The sequence below is a fragment of the Pavona decussata genome, unplaced genomic scaffold (genome assembly GCF_977016875.1).
Source record: "Pavona decussata unplaced genomic scaffold, jaPavDecu1.1 SCAFFOLD_160, whole genome shotgun sequence".
In the NCBI taxonomy this organism is placed as follows: domain Eukaryota; kingdom Metazoa; phylum Cnidaria; class Anthozoa; order Scleractinia; family Agariciidae; genus Pavona; species Pavona decussata.
This window is the reverse complement of record NW_028145571.1, coordinates 13,564-29,522: the sequence shown is the minus strand read 5'-3', so window position 1 is coordinate 29,522 and position 15,959 is coordinate 13,564. Positions and strand designations below refer to the sequence as shown.

General features: G+C 37.2%; 1 protein-coding gene and 1 pseudogene across 1 annotated transcript; one reads left to right on the top strand and one right to left on the bottom strand.

The window, feature by feature from the left end:
* Positions 1–5,486: 5,486 nt before the first annotated feature.
* LOC146464941 (uncharacterized) lies at positions 5,487–15,216 on the top strand. The gene is made up of 8 exons (XM_085129113.1): positions 5,487–5,586; positions 7,161–7,238; positions 7,898–7,928; positions 8,730–8,781; positions 11,047–11,600; positions 12,511–12,810; positions 13,597–13,893; positions 14,738–15,216. The coding sequence occupies exons 2-8, from the start codon at positions 7,209–7,211 to the stop codon at positions 15,214–15,216; spliced, it is 1,743 nt and encodes a 580-aa protein (XP_084985239.1). The 5' UTR covers positions 5,487–5,586; positions 7,161–7,208.
* Positions 9,541–10,366, bottom strand: LOC146464942 (uncharacterized; annotated as a pseudogene).
* Positions 15,217–15,959: the final 743 nt, after the last annotated feature.

Here is a 15,959-nt window from a genome sequence, read left to right as displayed (position 1 = left end):
TCGAGCGAGTAGAATGCGTAGCAAAATTCTTACGTGCCATTGTCTAACTTCGTCCAATCAGAAAGGGGCAATCAGCGGGACGGTTAGTAGCTGGCACGTATGAATTTTGCTGCGCATTCCACTCGCTCGAATACTGTGGGATTTTGATTTTCTTCGAGGACTAGTTCCGGGCCGTTTGGATGGATTTTCGATTGGAAGGTACGAGAAGAATCGAAAATCTTTTGACCTTTATGCTGTGAAGTTTGAAATCGGAGCGATGCGTTTTTTGGGGGAAAAATCGCTCCGGCGCTGGAACCCTTTCAAAACAAGTTTTCCTCCCTTCTCACTCTTCTATTACGCTCGAGTGAACGTTCAACGCCGAACCCTTCAAATGGCTAAAATCGCCGTCTTCAACCTTAGGAACGACAACACACAACATTTAAGGTAAAACTACGTTTATTTTGATGTTAAATGAGAATATCTATCGCAATCTAGTACAATAATACGAGGATTTTCGATATTCCCATACATTGCCTCTATAAATTCAAAATACAAACGGTCACATAGTTTGTGTGGGTCCCCTGTGGAAAAAGTAGTGCAAATCAAACTTTAAAGCTCCTTTATCTTCTTAAATGAAGCAGTCGATCAGTAAAATGGAGAAAAACGTGTGACTTAGCTTCCGTCGTGTTGTTTTAGGTGTTCGTTTTTTGCAGGGACGGCTCAAATCAATAAGCCTGTGTGAGACTGAACAACTGTAACTCGATATACACTTCGCTGATGTAGGTAACGCGCACGTGATCCTAGCCAGGCATTTCGGTATGGAATCCTGCGCATACAGGGCGCTTTTAGAAACTGTAAATAATGAAAAGTACTGCTTGAGGGCCAAGCTACGACTACCGGTAAGCAGCAGTAGACTTTAAAATGGCAATTTATATTCATCAAAGTCATGATGTCGAAGAGCGAGCTGATTGTTGTATTGACAGGCAACACACCAACTAGAGGCATAATAAACTTTCGCCGCTTCTGTATAAATATCAGCTTTAAGCAACTAGTAACTAGCGAAAAAGACACAGAGTGACAAAATGTTCATGAATAGCGCTAATAAAGACATATTTAACTTTTGCTTCTACATAATGAATTTCAGTTTTAAGAAACTGGTAACTATTGAATAAAACACAGAGTGACAAACGGTCGGTGAAAAATGCCGTTTTTTTACATGGCATCTTATGTACGACATTATCTTTTAAACTCGATCAGTGCTTTTTGTTATCTCCAGTCGCCGAGGGAAGAAAAGGAATCATGTGCCACGAGGCACAATGAAGGTAAGGAACAGCCATATTTGGATAACAATACATAAACTTTAAAAAGTCCCCCCAAAAAAGGGAAGGATGCCAATAATTCATGTAAGGGACCCAGTTTACTTGCCTAGCAAAACACGGTGTTCAAAAATTTGAATCTTGTTTTAGAGACGGTAACCAGCTGTCCTCGAAAGACGCTTTTAACTAGTGAACCTTGCTATAGCGATTTCTGAAAAGGAGAGTTACTTTCCTTGTTATAACAACCAACCTGAAATTCGTACCGAAGAAACGGCCTCTACGACAACTCAAAGTCAGGCTAGTCAGTTTTACTTTTGACTTTATTACTCGACTGCTTGTAACATATGGCTATACATGCGTGGGTCTCCAGTGAGGAGCTGCAAGCCATAAACATTATGCTAATTAATGTGTATTCCGCTTTTTTTCATTTTTCAGCTTCATATATGACGACGTTGTTGCAATTAGGTGTATATATCTTTTGACATTATTTTCCGTTTCTAGGTAATTATCACAAGGCCTTCAGTAATCAAAGTCGTCCGCAAATAATGTTGTTTAAAAAATAAATGATCCATGAAGGTGATATTTAGGATCACGAACACGAGTTGAACTTGCTTGGTCAAAATTACGCATGTCGTTATTAATGTTTTCTGAATCCTTTAATTGTGCCTGTAGAATGATGACCAGATCAAACACACTTACAATAAACTATAACAATACTACAAAAAAACACTCACACTCACACTCACACTCACACTCACACTCACACTCACTCACCCACTCACTCACTCACTCACTCACTCAATCACTCACTCACTCACTCACTCACTCACTCACTCACTCACTCACTCACTCACTCACTCACTCACTCACTCACTCACTCACTCACTCACTCACTCACTCTCTGAATGATTCCCTCCAAAATTAAAGTTTAGAACGTGATATCGATTACCAGCCTCAGCCTGCAACTCGTAATTCAATTCAATTCAATTCATTTTATTTTTCCATTAATCAAAAAATACAACATAAATACATTATAAACTATTTACAAGATTTAATATGTTAAAGGCTAGGAAGCCTATATAGAAACCGGGAGCTTATTAACTATAGGCTTCCTGGAACTATAGGATAAACCATAGAATTTAAGGGGAATTTAAGGGTACTGAATGAAAATTTCAATTAATTTTTTTTAAAAGAAGGAAAAAAGAAAGAAAGAAAACAAAAAGGTAAAGAAAAGGCGTGTAGCTCAACAAAGAGTCAATTTAACTAAGAAAGAAGGAATTTTTTAAGTCTTTTGCCAAACAAACTGATACTTTCACTGTTTTGAATTTCACGACCTAGCGAGTTGAAAAACGTAGGACCTTGAAACCGAATTTAGAATTTTCGAAGATTAGTTCGACAATAAGGTATATAGAAAAGGTTGGAATTTCTTGTATTATAAGAATGTATCTGGCTTGCAAGAGTAAACATATCACGAAAATAATTTGGAAGTAAGCTTCTATTAAAAAGATACATAAATTTACCTATTTGGTATAAATAAATGTCAGAGAATTTTAAAATCTCCTGTTCTTTAAAAAGAACACAGGTATGAGCATCAAAAGAAACTTTAGATATTATTCTGATTATCTTCTTTTGCAAAACAAGAATCCGATTTAAATTAGACTGATATGTCGATCCCCACACAGAAACACAATAAATTAAGTAAGTGTAAACTAGACTATAGTATAAGAACGTAAGGAGGTTTTGGGAAGGCAATAACTAGTAAATAATACCTATTGATTTTGATATATATTTTTCTAGAAACACTAAGAAAGTGAGGCTTCCATGACAAATGCTCATCGAGGATAACACCTAAAAATATTGTTTCTTTCACACGTTCAATTGCATTGTTGTCAATTTGAATAGATCGATATATCAAGTGTTTGCCTCCTTTGGGGTGGTCTAAAAACCATAAAATTTGATTTTTTAAAGTTAATGGACAGTTTGTTTGCTCGACACCATTGAGTCAATTGAAGCATTTCAGAATTCAAGATTCCAGGAAGCAAGTTAAAATCTTTTTGGGAGAAAAATTTGTTTGTATCATCTGCAAAAAGAATAAAGTCCACGACCTTTGACACGTTACACAGATCGTTACACAGAAAGCTCTTTATTGATGATAACGCTTAAAACACCTCTAACATTCCAATAGACTTTAAAGTTGCCTCTATCTGATTTACCCAATAAGTTTAGAAAAAATAGGAGTTCAAAGCCTGAAATTTTCTATCACTAACTGAGCTCAAAGAAAAACTTAACCTTGAAGTACCCTTCACTACATTTTATGGTATACTGCAAGCCATCCCAAAAATATGGAAAGTAAAATTCCGCAACACAGTCTCTTCAAAGGTACAATCTCTCTCACTGCCGTCTACTAAAATTGCATATTCGACTTTACTTAGCAAATCCTATTTGATTCCAACCGGTGAGAGTAAAATTTTAAATTACGGCTTCACCACAGAAAACATCCAAAACGTCTATATGCTCCCCTTCCGAATCTTGCATGAACCAAAGCTTATAATTTTTCAGTTCAAAATTATTCAAAACATCCTACCTACGCAGTCCAATTTTTTCGTGCTGGTATAAAGGACAGTGACATTTGCCCGCTATGCAACTACGAAAGTCAATCATTGTTGCGCATGCTGTTTACCTGTAACATTTCCTACACGTTTTGGAACCTCTTTACGCGATGGTGGCACAAAACATACCAAGAACACAAAAAATCCTCTGAAAGTGTGATTCTGTATGGCTGGCACCAAAAATCAAACAACTGGTCAGCGCTCAATTACGCCCTCGTTATTGCCAAGTACCACATTTTTAGCGCTAGTGTTTGCAATGGCATTTTAAACTTTGAAAGCTTTCTTTTACGCCCAAAAAACAAAATCTTTGTTATGCGAACATAAGCAGTATCAAATAATAAATTAGAACAATTTGTTAAAACCTGGGCCCCTGTGTTTTTGGTAATTTGTATGCACGTGAAGAATGCTGTGTAAAGACTTGTAAATGATTTTAGTTTTAAACTTCACGTGCAGTGTGCATTTATATGTAAGTGCGTGTATGTGTTAATTCTGTAAAGTGTTGGAAAGTCAGCATGTAACCAGGTTAAGCTTTAAGCGTTATCTTGTAACTTAACTTGTATCCATGTATCTCGTAAGTTAGCAGGCTTTATATTGTATTTGTAAAAAAAAAAAAAAAAAAGGTATAGAACCCTGAGGCACCCCGCACTTAATTTCGCAAGACTCCGAACTGAAACCATTAAATTCCACATAATGTATACAGAACGAAATGCCAACAACAGATGTCGGCTTCAAAAAAGAACACGAAGTCAGAAGTCAGTCAGAAAATGTCAGGTTTAAGGTAAGCTTATTGGCTGATAACTAAGTGTACACTTTGCATAGATCATAAGACAATCTGTGGGGGGAAAACACAGACTTTTCGAGTCAACCAAACACAACCATTTAATAATTCGGCAGCCAACTAATTGCAACTGAACATTGCGCATTTTGTAGCTCAATAGCATGCCACAACATGATGGTTCACATCCGTAAAAACTAGATAAATGCAATACACTGTATAAGTGAAGGTGCCAAAAAGGAAAAAACGAAAATAAATACAATACTTACAAGTTCTGTGCGCGTAAAAGATGAAAACAATGGCAAAGACTAAACTTCTAAGTGCAGTAAACTTGATAACTGAAGTACGATTCTCATAACATGTGGAAAAACAGGATACTTGACTAGCAATGGGCGGACTAGCGCTAAGACCCTTAAATGTCCCCCAAAATTCGAAGAGTTTTCAGTTAGAATACGCTAATCGTCCTAAACACAATCTTTTACATGCTTAATATCATCCCTAGCAAACGTCAAGCTGGTATCATGAGTTTATATTCTGGTTTGGGAAAATTGCAAGCAATTCGTTAAGTCATTGATAAATAACAAAAAAAGTTGAGATCCAAGGTTGTAATTAAAAAAGAGGAAGGGCCAGCAAAACTGATGTGTTTTTTTGTATAACGAAATTGTTTCTGCTGTTATTTTTGCCCTTATTAAAACCAGATCTGTCAAGAAAATTGATTAACTTTACTTCTTAGCCCAGCCCATGTTTGCACAACTTGAATAAATGAGTTCTTCATTTTCGCGTTCCTTTTTGAAGCCGACAGCTGTTCAGAGCATTGCGCTCTGTATACATTGCGAGTTACTGAGGCTAGTTATCGAGATCACGCTTTAAAGTTTAATTTCGGAGGGAATCATTCAGAAACTTTCAGGTGAGTGTTTGTTTGTAGCATTGTTATAGTTTATTGTACGTGTGTTTGATCTGGTCATCATTCTACAGGCACAATTAAAGGATTGAGAATATGACATTAATAACGAAATGCGCAATTTTGACGAAAGAAGTTCAACTCGTGTTCGTGATCCTAAATATCACCTTCAATGATCATTTATTTTTTGAACATCAATATTTGAGGACGACTTCGATTACTGAAGGCCTTGTTATAATTACCTAGAAACGGAAAAAAAATCTCTAAAGACCTATACACCTAATTGCAACAACGTCGTCATATATAAAGCAGCAAAATGAAAGAAAGCCAAATACACATAATTTTCGTTGCTTGCAGCTCCTCAGTGGAGACCCAAGCGTGTATAGCTATATATTATAAGCGCTCGAGTAATAAAGTTAAAATAAAACTGACTAGCCCTTGTTTTGAAGTGTTGTGAAGACCGTTTCTTCTTCCTCTTCCCTCGGCGCCTGGAGATAACAGAAGGCAATGATCAATTTTAAAAGGAAATGTCGTACATAAAATGCCAGGTATAAAAACGGCATTTTACACGGACCGTTTGTCACTCTGTGTTTTATTCACTAGTTACCAGTTTCTTAAAACTGAGATTTATGTAGAAGCAAAAGTTAAATATGTCTTTATTTGTGCTATTTTTCATGAACATTTTGTCACTCTGTGTCTTTTTCGCTAGTTACTAGTTGCTTAAAGCTGATATTTATACAGAAGCGGCGAAAGTTTATTATGTCTCGTGTGTTGCCTGGCAATAAAAACTTTATTAACCAGCTCGTTCTTCGACATGATGACTTTGATGAATATAAATTGCCATTTTTGCTTGTATAGCAGTAGACAACTTTTAAGTGCTAACTGCTGAAAAAATATCGATGAAATCGATAAATATTCAACACTTTCTGGCCGACTTATCGAAATAATAGTTCGAGAGATCTTTAAATAACTAACAAGTTTGAGGAAGAAATCCTGCAATTTATTGCCGGCCGGGTGTTTATTCTTCGCCAATCGTAGTTTATAGTGACGATCAATATTATATCAGCCTGTTCTACTTTTCCTCGCTAAACAGCTTTTTGTAAGTGGTTCCACTACATAGCGAATTTAAAATCTCGTTTCTTAAGGAATACTGGATCAAATTATTGTTTTGACGTTTAATGTTGTAAATTTAGTATTATTTTCGCTGAAAACCCTTTTTCAGGGATTGTCATTAAAGTTTGTATTGTATTGTATGATCATTTGTATCGAGAAGGTGTGAAAATAATACGATTGGAAACATCCAAAGTTTCGACATGTGGATCTAAAACATCAAACAGCCAAGGCGCAACATGTCAAATCCCTCGGTATAGAGCCCACACTTACCATCTCTCTCTTTGAGATGCGTCCGACTTACAGAATTTTGGCATCAAAGGATTTCAGTGTTTAGTTTATTTCCACAAGTATTTGCAGTAGACACATCTGCGAGTTTTGAAACATAGGCTAAATGTTCATGTGTACCAAGCAGACCAAAGTCTTAAAAATTCAGTTCGTTTAATTTTTTTCGTTTTTCTTTCATGCAGTTTGTCTGTGTGTGCACGGAAGACGAGTAAGGAGGAAAGAAGACGACGATGAACACTGGGTGGATAGTAATATTGACGGTGAGTAAGTAGATGAACTAAACAACAGTCATAAGAGAATCTTTTTAATTTATCTCATAGTCGATCCCTTGGATTATAGAGCTCCTTTATTGGCCGACTGCGTTTTTTTTGGTGGATTATTACGAAAGTTGAAAGAACCCACATTTCTACAAAGAAAAGACCACTTTTTGTCTCAATCAAATCCAGATATCTGAGGTGATTTCATTAATTCCTTCCGAACAAACTAATAAACCATAATTTAACAGGAATAAAGTCATAAGACTTAGAAAATTCTAATTAATCAGCTTGGTATTTATGTAAGTTTGAATAACGTAGAGAAACACCTTTGTATTCGCAAGTATTTGTGTTTTCTTTAACGTCATTTATCTCAGTGCTATCACTGTTCTTTCACGAATGTTGTAACACGACTTTGTGAAGACTCTTCCAACTAAAGCCGCTTTTCGCGGCCGTGAAGGACTTAAAACTACCTTGATCATCATGGTTGTTGTTGTCCTCGACGTTAAACGGAGCAAAGCAGCTTTGTTCAGAAAACTTGTAACGATTTCAAATAGCTGTTCCATGGACTACTCAGCGAGCCATAACGTAGGGGTTGGCTTTTTAAAGGGATGAAATGATGAAGTACTGTTCCCTTTAACCCTTCCACTGATTTCTATTGACAGACCTGCACAAGTCTAATGGTCATGGCCACTGGTAAGTCAATTCTGTTTACTCGTCTGCAAGGTTTGGAAGTGGTTGGGTTATTCCGGGGCAGAGAGGGCTCCATCCAGAAATTTAAAAGTGTTCTTCAAACTCGCTAGCACTACGCCTGCAATCTGTTGTAAAACAAGATGTCGGATATCACGACTTATTCGTGTTCCAAGATGTTTGTTATGCATATTCATGTTATGTGTACTTTTCCTATTTTCTTTTTTCCGTCTTTACATTTGTTTGTTTCATTCAATAGAAGGAACAATGCACAGCGCAGCTCTATAACGAACAAATAATTAAGCATTCAAAGCTCCAAGTATTACCAGGTTACCTATGAGTTTTCACTCTTGTCACTGATCCTAGCGTATGCGTCTTTATTTAGATGTGGTTTATGACAGAGAATGCGAATACACTGCAAGAAATTACACCGATCTGTGCGCATTACGCCATTGAGGTCATGAATTTTAGAAATGAATCCACGACCATGCAGTACTTTAAAATCTACACGTTCCGTTCCTTTTTTTATTTTTCAATGAGATTGCGTATAAATAACCTGAATTATCCATATATACTCAAGCGTACACGGAAAATAAACTCCTGTTACGTTTGGCAGAATTTATCTGACACAAAGTTTCCATACTGGATCAGAGTTGAGAGACAGGGCTAAAACCCGCCCTTTAATGGGTTTAGGACATTTTTTGATGGCTTAAACGCCAAGATATACTTAATATAGTACAAGCATCGCGCAAGGACACAGGATTATGACCCCAACTAACGTTTTTGTACCTGTTGTTGCATTTTTAGCGATGACTGTCCTTGGCCACTGGAAGCTAGATGGCAGTGATCAGAACATAAGGTTGGTCAATTACTACATATTTGAGCGACCAGTAAAACATTATAGTTATTTGTAGGAAAAAGGTTCCGCTGTAATTGAACTATATGTTTCGAACAACATAATCCTGTTCAAGGTTGACATGTAAATCATTTTAGCTAACTTAGTAATCGAAAATTCGCCAACCGTTGTTTGGCACGATAGCTAAATGTTCATACGTCTCTGATACACTCGATTGCAAAAACGTTGACACCTAAAAAGCATAAACCATGAACGATGAGGCCCAACGGATTTGTGGGTAGTGTTTAAAAATTGGCCCTTGTTGGCCGACTTGACACTTAAAGTAAAGCTTGGACAGTTTCCATCATTCACCAGGTGCAACTAATTTTGGTTATCAACCGTCGCACGAGAGTAGGATATTATGCAAATAAATTTAGTACACTTATACCCATAAACCCATTGGGTCTCATCGTTCACGGTTTATGCTTTTTAGGCGTCAACGTTTTGGCAATCGAGTGTATACGGTTAAAATGGCATTTGGCAACGGATTGGAGTGAGACTGTTGATCACTGGAGGGCGTATAATCTGTTGGACAGTACGGTACTACACTATATTGTATCAGTTGTTCGTATTTCCCTCGTGCCCACTTGTTCTTTATTCTTCACAGCCTACATCTTGGATTTCTCGAGTTCTAAAAACCTCAGTTAACCGTTAAAATTGATCCAAAATTAATTATGTAATGAAAATACACGCTATAAAATCACGACGTTTCGACCTCTCCGAGGCCATTTTCAAGTGCGAGTAAAAAATAAAAGCCTTAGCATAAATATATTCATAGAATTAAAAATCGGTAAGAATGTCATGAACGCTAAAATGTGTCAAAAATGTCAATGATAAGTGTTATAAAGTTAAAAAAGGACATAAAACAATGAAACAATGAAGCAATAATGAGGCTTGTAAAGAACTGATCTAAACAAATAATTTAGCGCGGATGGAATCACACCGTTTGTTTAGTGATGGTTTAATTTCAGTTCTTTGATAAAAAGCATTTCAAAAATAAGACAATCAAGTTTGTTCTGACACTTTCTTAAAATTTTAAAACTTTTCGCAATGTCATTTGGGGCCATATTGTGCTGCTCCCTCAGGTGGTTTCCGATTGCCGATCCCTTATGTTCCTCAATTCGCTGGTGAAGGTGTCGGCACGTGTAGCCGACATAGCCTGCATCACACAGGCTACACTGAAAATGATACACAGCGCATTGTTGATTTACAAGGGGTGGCTTGTCTTCCATCACTTTTATTTCATCCTTGATCTTCCGACTTGTGTACACCGGGCTGATATCCACCTTGATCTTCCGACTGAGGTCTCCAAGTTGTCTGCTCACTGATCTTTGAATGGCAACACGATTCTGATTGGGGCTTCTTGTTCCTCAGGTACTTGCTGTTGGGTGTGCGAATACTGAGACACTTTCGAATCAATGAATTGACGGATGGTAGACTGCAAAAGTTTGTCTGGGTAGCGCAGTCGGGAAAAGGTCTCTTTGAGACGTTCACATTCCTGATGAAAAAGCTTCCACGTAGATGAGAGCTTAAATGCACGGTTGAGCATGGTATTTAATTCTATGAATATATTTATGCTAAGGCTTTTATTTTTTACTCACACTTGAAAATGGCCTCGGGGAGGTCGAAACGTCGTGATTTTTTAGCGTGTATTTTCATTACAAAATCTATTTCAAAGAAATTACTCATCAAAATTAATTATAAACGAAAAATATTAGAGTAGCGATAATGCGTTTCAATTTTTAGAACATAACATTCTAAATTCTTAAAACATGGCTATCAATTTTTTATTGCCATGGAAAATCAAGTCACGTGAGCAAATAATTTTGTCAGATTAACGTTCGGACGTACATGCAAACTCAACCCCCCCAGCGTGATATAAGGGGAGGGGGTGGTTAGACCCCCTCCTGCTTTTTCGTTACGTTACGATAATTTGAAAAGTTTTGATCTTTAATTTAATAGATAGCCTTTTATGTCGGCTACATAATAATGTTAATATTATAGGAGAGATAAGCAAATGGCGCTGCTGGGTGTCAGTGACGTCATCCAACGCGATAACCTTTTGATCATCAACTTTTAACTGAAAAAAAAAAAAACCCAACAACAAAAAAAAAAAAAAAAAAAAAAATATAATAATAATCAATTCCTGGTAGGGATTTTTGGAAGAAGGTTATACTATTTAAATGGGGAGATTTTGTTTATTGGTTGACGTTTCTTTTCTTATCTCAGTTTCAGTGGTAATCCATCCTTTATCGAAGGGTGGTGTCCAGGAAGCAAGGCTCCCATCTTCGACCGATCAAATTCCTTCGCCACTGCTCCGATAATCTATCTCAATCGCAGGAGTTTTTCAATTTCCTGTTGGATAAAACCAATGAGGAGCCTTGTAACTGGCGACGACGAAACGATTTATAACGACTGGACTTTCCCATGGCAGTTTCATCTTAATCTTAGAAGCCGGAAGGTCGGATTTGGTCGCCATTCAACCGACGATAGCTATAGGTGGTATTACTTTGAGGGTGGCGTTAAAGTTTCTTCGAACATTTGGACACACGTGGCAGTCACGTGGGATCACGCAACTGGAAATTCGACAATTTATGTTAATGGTAAAAACGTAGGTAATCGTACGTTTCCCTCCAGAGATATATTCTTCTACCCACCCACAGGAAAACCATACAAAATTGGAAATGACGGCCACTGGACCGATGGCCAGTTCCATGGATCAGTTATGGATCTTTATGTTTTTGGCACGGCATTATCACTGGATCAAATCAATAAACTAAGAGGTTGGTGCCTAATTCCTTTTTTATAAACATAAGTCACTGGTTAGATTTTAACTCTTCGTCGTGGCATAAGTGAAATAAGCGGAAATTTAAAGCATTAGTTTTGATTGACTGATAATAAAACAAAGCCCATAATCTAAAAACCGGCTAAACCACTCGGTCTGGAGTTTTAGTTTTAATTTAAATTACTTGTTTCTTAGGTTCTTTTTGTCTATTTCGTTCATTCTGCAAGGGTTTAATCATTGCTTTATCATGGGGAAGTTTTAAAAGCTAATTTAAAAACTATTAACGTTAACTACTAACGTTAACGTGAAAATTGCCTTCGCGAGGGGCATAAATGTTTGAGTGTGGTTGCGCTAAATATCGATGTCGCAACTCATCGTATGCAACATATCGGCTTCAAGTTAAAAGAAAGATCGGAGGTACCAGGTTCAAATCACACTCAGATACTCTCAAGTTCAGCTCTTCAACCAGCTCGAACTAAACAGCTAGTCCTCCATTTTAAATTTAATTGGTTTTGATTTACAAATATTTGCTTGAACTTAATATAAGTACTTAATGACGGTGACTCCTTTTGCTATTGGGCAAATGTTCTAAGCATCTCAGGACGATCCGAGAGACCCAGATTTCTTTGGGACGGCACCTAGAGTTATTGTCGCTTAATTACCTTTTAAATTGCATGCATTTCTATCCTCAATTTTATTTTTTGAATTCCAAATCATCTTGCTGTACCTAAAACTGTAATAAACAGCTAAATACACTTCCTTTACCAGCCATGCACTTACATGTATACGATTTCCAAACAGTGTGCTTGCGATGATTAAAAACTTATTAACAGCTAATCTGTCAACTTTTTTTTCCACGCTATTGAAATCGTTAAGGTAATCATGTTTCTATTTATGATCCTCTGCAGGTGTACCTGTTATCGTAGACAAGGGCAAAGAAGTTACAGGTGGAACCGTTCTAGTCAAATGGGAGCCTCCCATGGAGCGAATATGTCCTGTTCTGCAGTACAACGTCAACTACAGAGAAGTAATTTTGCATGCTGAAAAAGGCCATTGGAACTCAATTTCTGTCAGTGGAAACACCACCAGCTATACCCTTCATCTGGAGTGTTGGAAACAGTATGAAATAACCGTCACGTCATTCTATTCATACGGAGAAAGTGACAAGAAGGACAGCAAGATATGGAACTTCAACACTGGAACTAAAGGTAAAGGTTGGTGCTTAACCCAGATTTTCGTGACACTAAGAGGTAACTATGGGTGTTTAATACTCTCTTCTGGATTGCATACTTTTATTTTCGGGCAAACACCACAATTTTCTTTTCCTTGGGTAAACAGTGTTAATTAGTTTTAATTTATAAATATGTGCTTCTACTTAATATTAGTGTTTTAGAACAGTGCTTCCTTTTGTTATTGCGCATGCGTTCTATGCATCTCGGGACGATCCGAGAAACCCTGATTTCTTTAGGACGGCGCTTACTAAATCAAAGGTATTTTTGTTCGGTTTATGGGTATGCGGGAAAAGAAGATCTAAGAAAGGGTCAGAAAACTCAAAAAAAAAAAAATTGAGGGTAACTACACATTTTTCAGAGATAATTAAGTTTGAATTAAAACAACAACAACAACAACAACAACAACATTCGATACATCTTTATATTTTTTTACAATTATTGTCCCTTTATTATCTCTGGAAAGTGAATGGTTACCCCAAATTCTGTGTTTGAATTTCAAAATCTCTTGCTAAGATCTGCTTTTTTTCCGCACAGTTATAAGCTGCGCAAAAATACTTCTGTATTAGTAGGAACCGTCCTTCAGAGGATTACCTGGAAAACTAACTATAATAAACAACTAAATGCAACTCCATCACAGGACATAAGCTTTCCAAACAGTGTGCTTTGGATGATTGAAACTTGTTAATAACTAATCTGTCCACTTTTCTTCCACGCTATTGAAAACGTTAAGATAATCATGTTTGTATTTACGATCCTTTGCAGATGCACCTGTTATCGTAAACAAGAGCAAAGAAGTTACAGGTGGAACCGTTCTCGTGAAATGGGAGCCTCCCGTGGAAAGGATATGTCCTGTACATGTTGTGCAGTACAAAGTCAACTACAGAGAAGAAGAAGGCCACTGGAACTCAACTACTGTTAATGGAAACACCACCAGCTATACCCTTCATCTGGAGTGTTGGAAACAGTATGAAATAACTGTCACCTCCTTTTATTCATACGGAGAAAGTGACAAGGACGACAGCGAGACATGGAACTTCAAAACTGGAACTAAAGGTAAAGGTTTGTGCTTAATCCAGGTTTCGGTGACACTAAGGAGTACCTATGGGTATTCAGTACCCTCTCCTGGATGACGTTGTTTCATTTTCAGGCAAAAATCATGATTTTGGTTTCCTTGGGTAATCACTGTTTTAACAGCAGCTAATTGCTACTCATTAAATCTTTCATGAGGGTCGCCATTAGCAGCATGGTTGTATAATAATTTTTGAGGCAGGATTATGATCTAATTGGCTTTTATTTCTTTAGATTTTATTTTTATTTACAGAGGCCGCCGTTTGTAATCTCTTCTGAAACCAGCCAACAATAGGAGAATAAAGCAGCTGCAAAGATAAATATTATCTAAAATACAGAAATTTCGTGAAAATGATCGCTAGATCCGGTCATATTCCAATTAAACTGATAGATCAAAATTGATCGTTTGTCTCACGGTTATGTAGCATAGATGTGGTGAGCGACGTTTCCTCATCTTCATCAGGCGTTGGTGTCGACTTGCTGCATGTGGAGTGGTGGTAATTATCCCATTTTGATCCTTTTCACACCAATACAATTATGAGATAAACGATCAAGTCTGATCAATCATTCAAATCTATGATGAACGAACATCAAAAATTTGATCAGGTTTTCCCGGTTCTAAAGGCGCAACTTGTGTCAAAACTAATAAATGTTATCGTATTGTCTTGAAAAACAACTCAACAAATAGAAATAAAATGAGCTACCCAAAGAATTTCTTAAGCCATTTCTGAGCTGTATGGATACAAATAGACATGGGCCGAGGTAGTTCTGGGGTTTTGAAACGATTCTCTCTGCAATCAAATAACTTTTTTTTCTTTTTAAACATTATGTGCAGATACTCCATTACCCCATACAATAACAAACAGCGAAACTGAAACAGTGGGCTGTGATGTCAACGTTACTTGGATTAAACCTGTTGATAACGGATGTCCGCTGACCATGTACTCAGTGTATTATCAAGAGATACAGTCACATGAAACACGAGCATCCTGGCATGAAGTTGAAATCGATGACAATTTGAAGACACATCATGTTCTTCCATTAAGATGTGATACGCAGTACGTGATCGAAATGTCCGCCTGGAATGAGTTAGGTCAGAGCAGTAGATCAAGAAGGTGGAATATTAAAACAAACTCAGGCAAGTTTTTAAGAATTAAGTATTTGGATCCTTTTGTATGTTTTGTTAGAGTCGAGAGCATGGAGGATGCACTTTATAGTAACTTCATCCTGGAACTGAAATCCGCATGCAAGATGGCGCTACTCCAGATCTTCTGCCATCTTCTGTCATGTGTACGAGCGCCTTGCATACCCTGAGATACTTCCGGATGTGAATTTAACGGGTGGGGATAGCTCGATAAGTTCAATTGTAGGGTTTTAAAACGGTTTTTGTCTAACATACCAAGACTTTTGTCGTTGTTGGAGATTTTTCAAGGAAATAATAACAAATAATACACCATTTCCGATATATTAAAATTCTAGCTTGGCTGCGAGGCTTGGGGGAACAAAACAACAGAAGTTACATTGAAGTTCAGAGATGAAAAATTTTAAATTTATTTGTTTTATTCCCCCAAGCCTCGTAGCCAAGTCGAATTTTAACATATTGGAAATGGTCTATTTGATGGATTAGACGAACGCAATAGGTTACTTTCCAAACCAATGGGCCAATTTCAGCTCTGGCATGCAGTATCACGCTGTGTCTGTTTTACATGGGGTTGCAAAATGGGACAATTTATTTTAGATAGGGGAGGCAGATGAAAGATTATCATTTGAAAAAACGTCAAGTTCCAGCTAAACTTCTCCACCCAAGCCTCGGTCAGTACCTTCCAGGAACACAGTCTCTGCAGGCGAGTTAAAAACAGCAAAAACAAGGATATTTTTACAATTACTGTTATTTGATAATATCAGTTTCTATGTGCGGCTGATTTTTACGCCTCCTTTCTGAAAGTTAAACAGCCCCAACAAAAGGCTTTGAGCAAAAAGGAAAGATCTTCGGCCGACTATTAAAACTTCTTGAACAACAATATTTAACAGTACCAAGAAATAGGCAATTGTAGATC

Bases quoted from the DNA above. Each gene is read 5' to 3' on its own strand.
- LOC146464941 (XM_085129113.1), top strand. From the start codon at position 7,209: ATGAACACTGGGTGGATAGTAATATTGACG. The intron at 11,601-12,510 runs GTTGGTGCCTAA...GATCCTCTGCAG, and splicing joins TCAAATCAATAAACTAAGAG to GTGTACCTGTTATCGTAGAC. The intron at 12,811-13,596 runs GTAAAGGTTGGT...GATCCTTTGCAG, and splicing joins CTTCAACACTGGAACTAAAG to ATGCACCTGTTATCGTAAAC.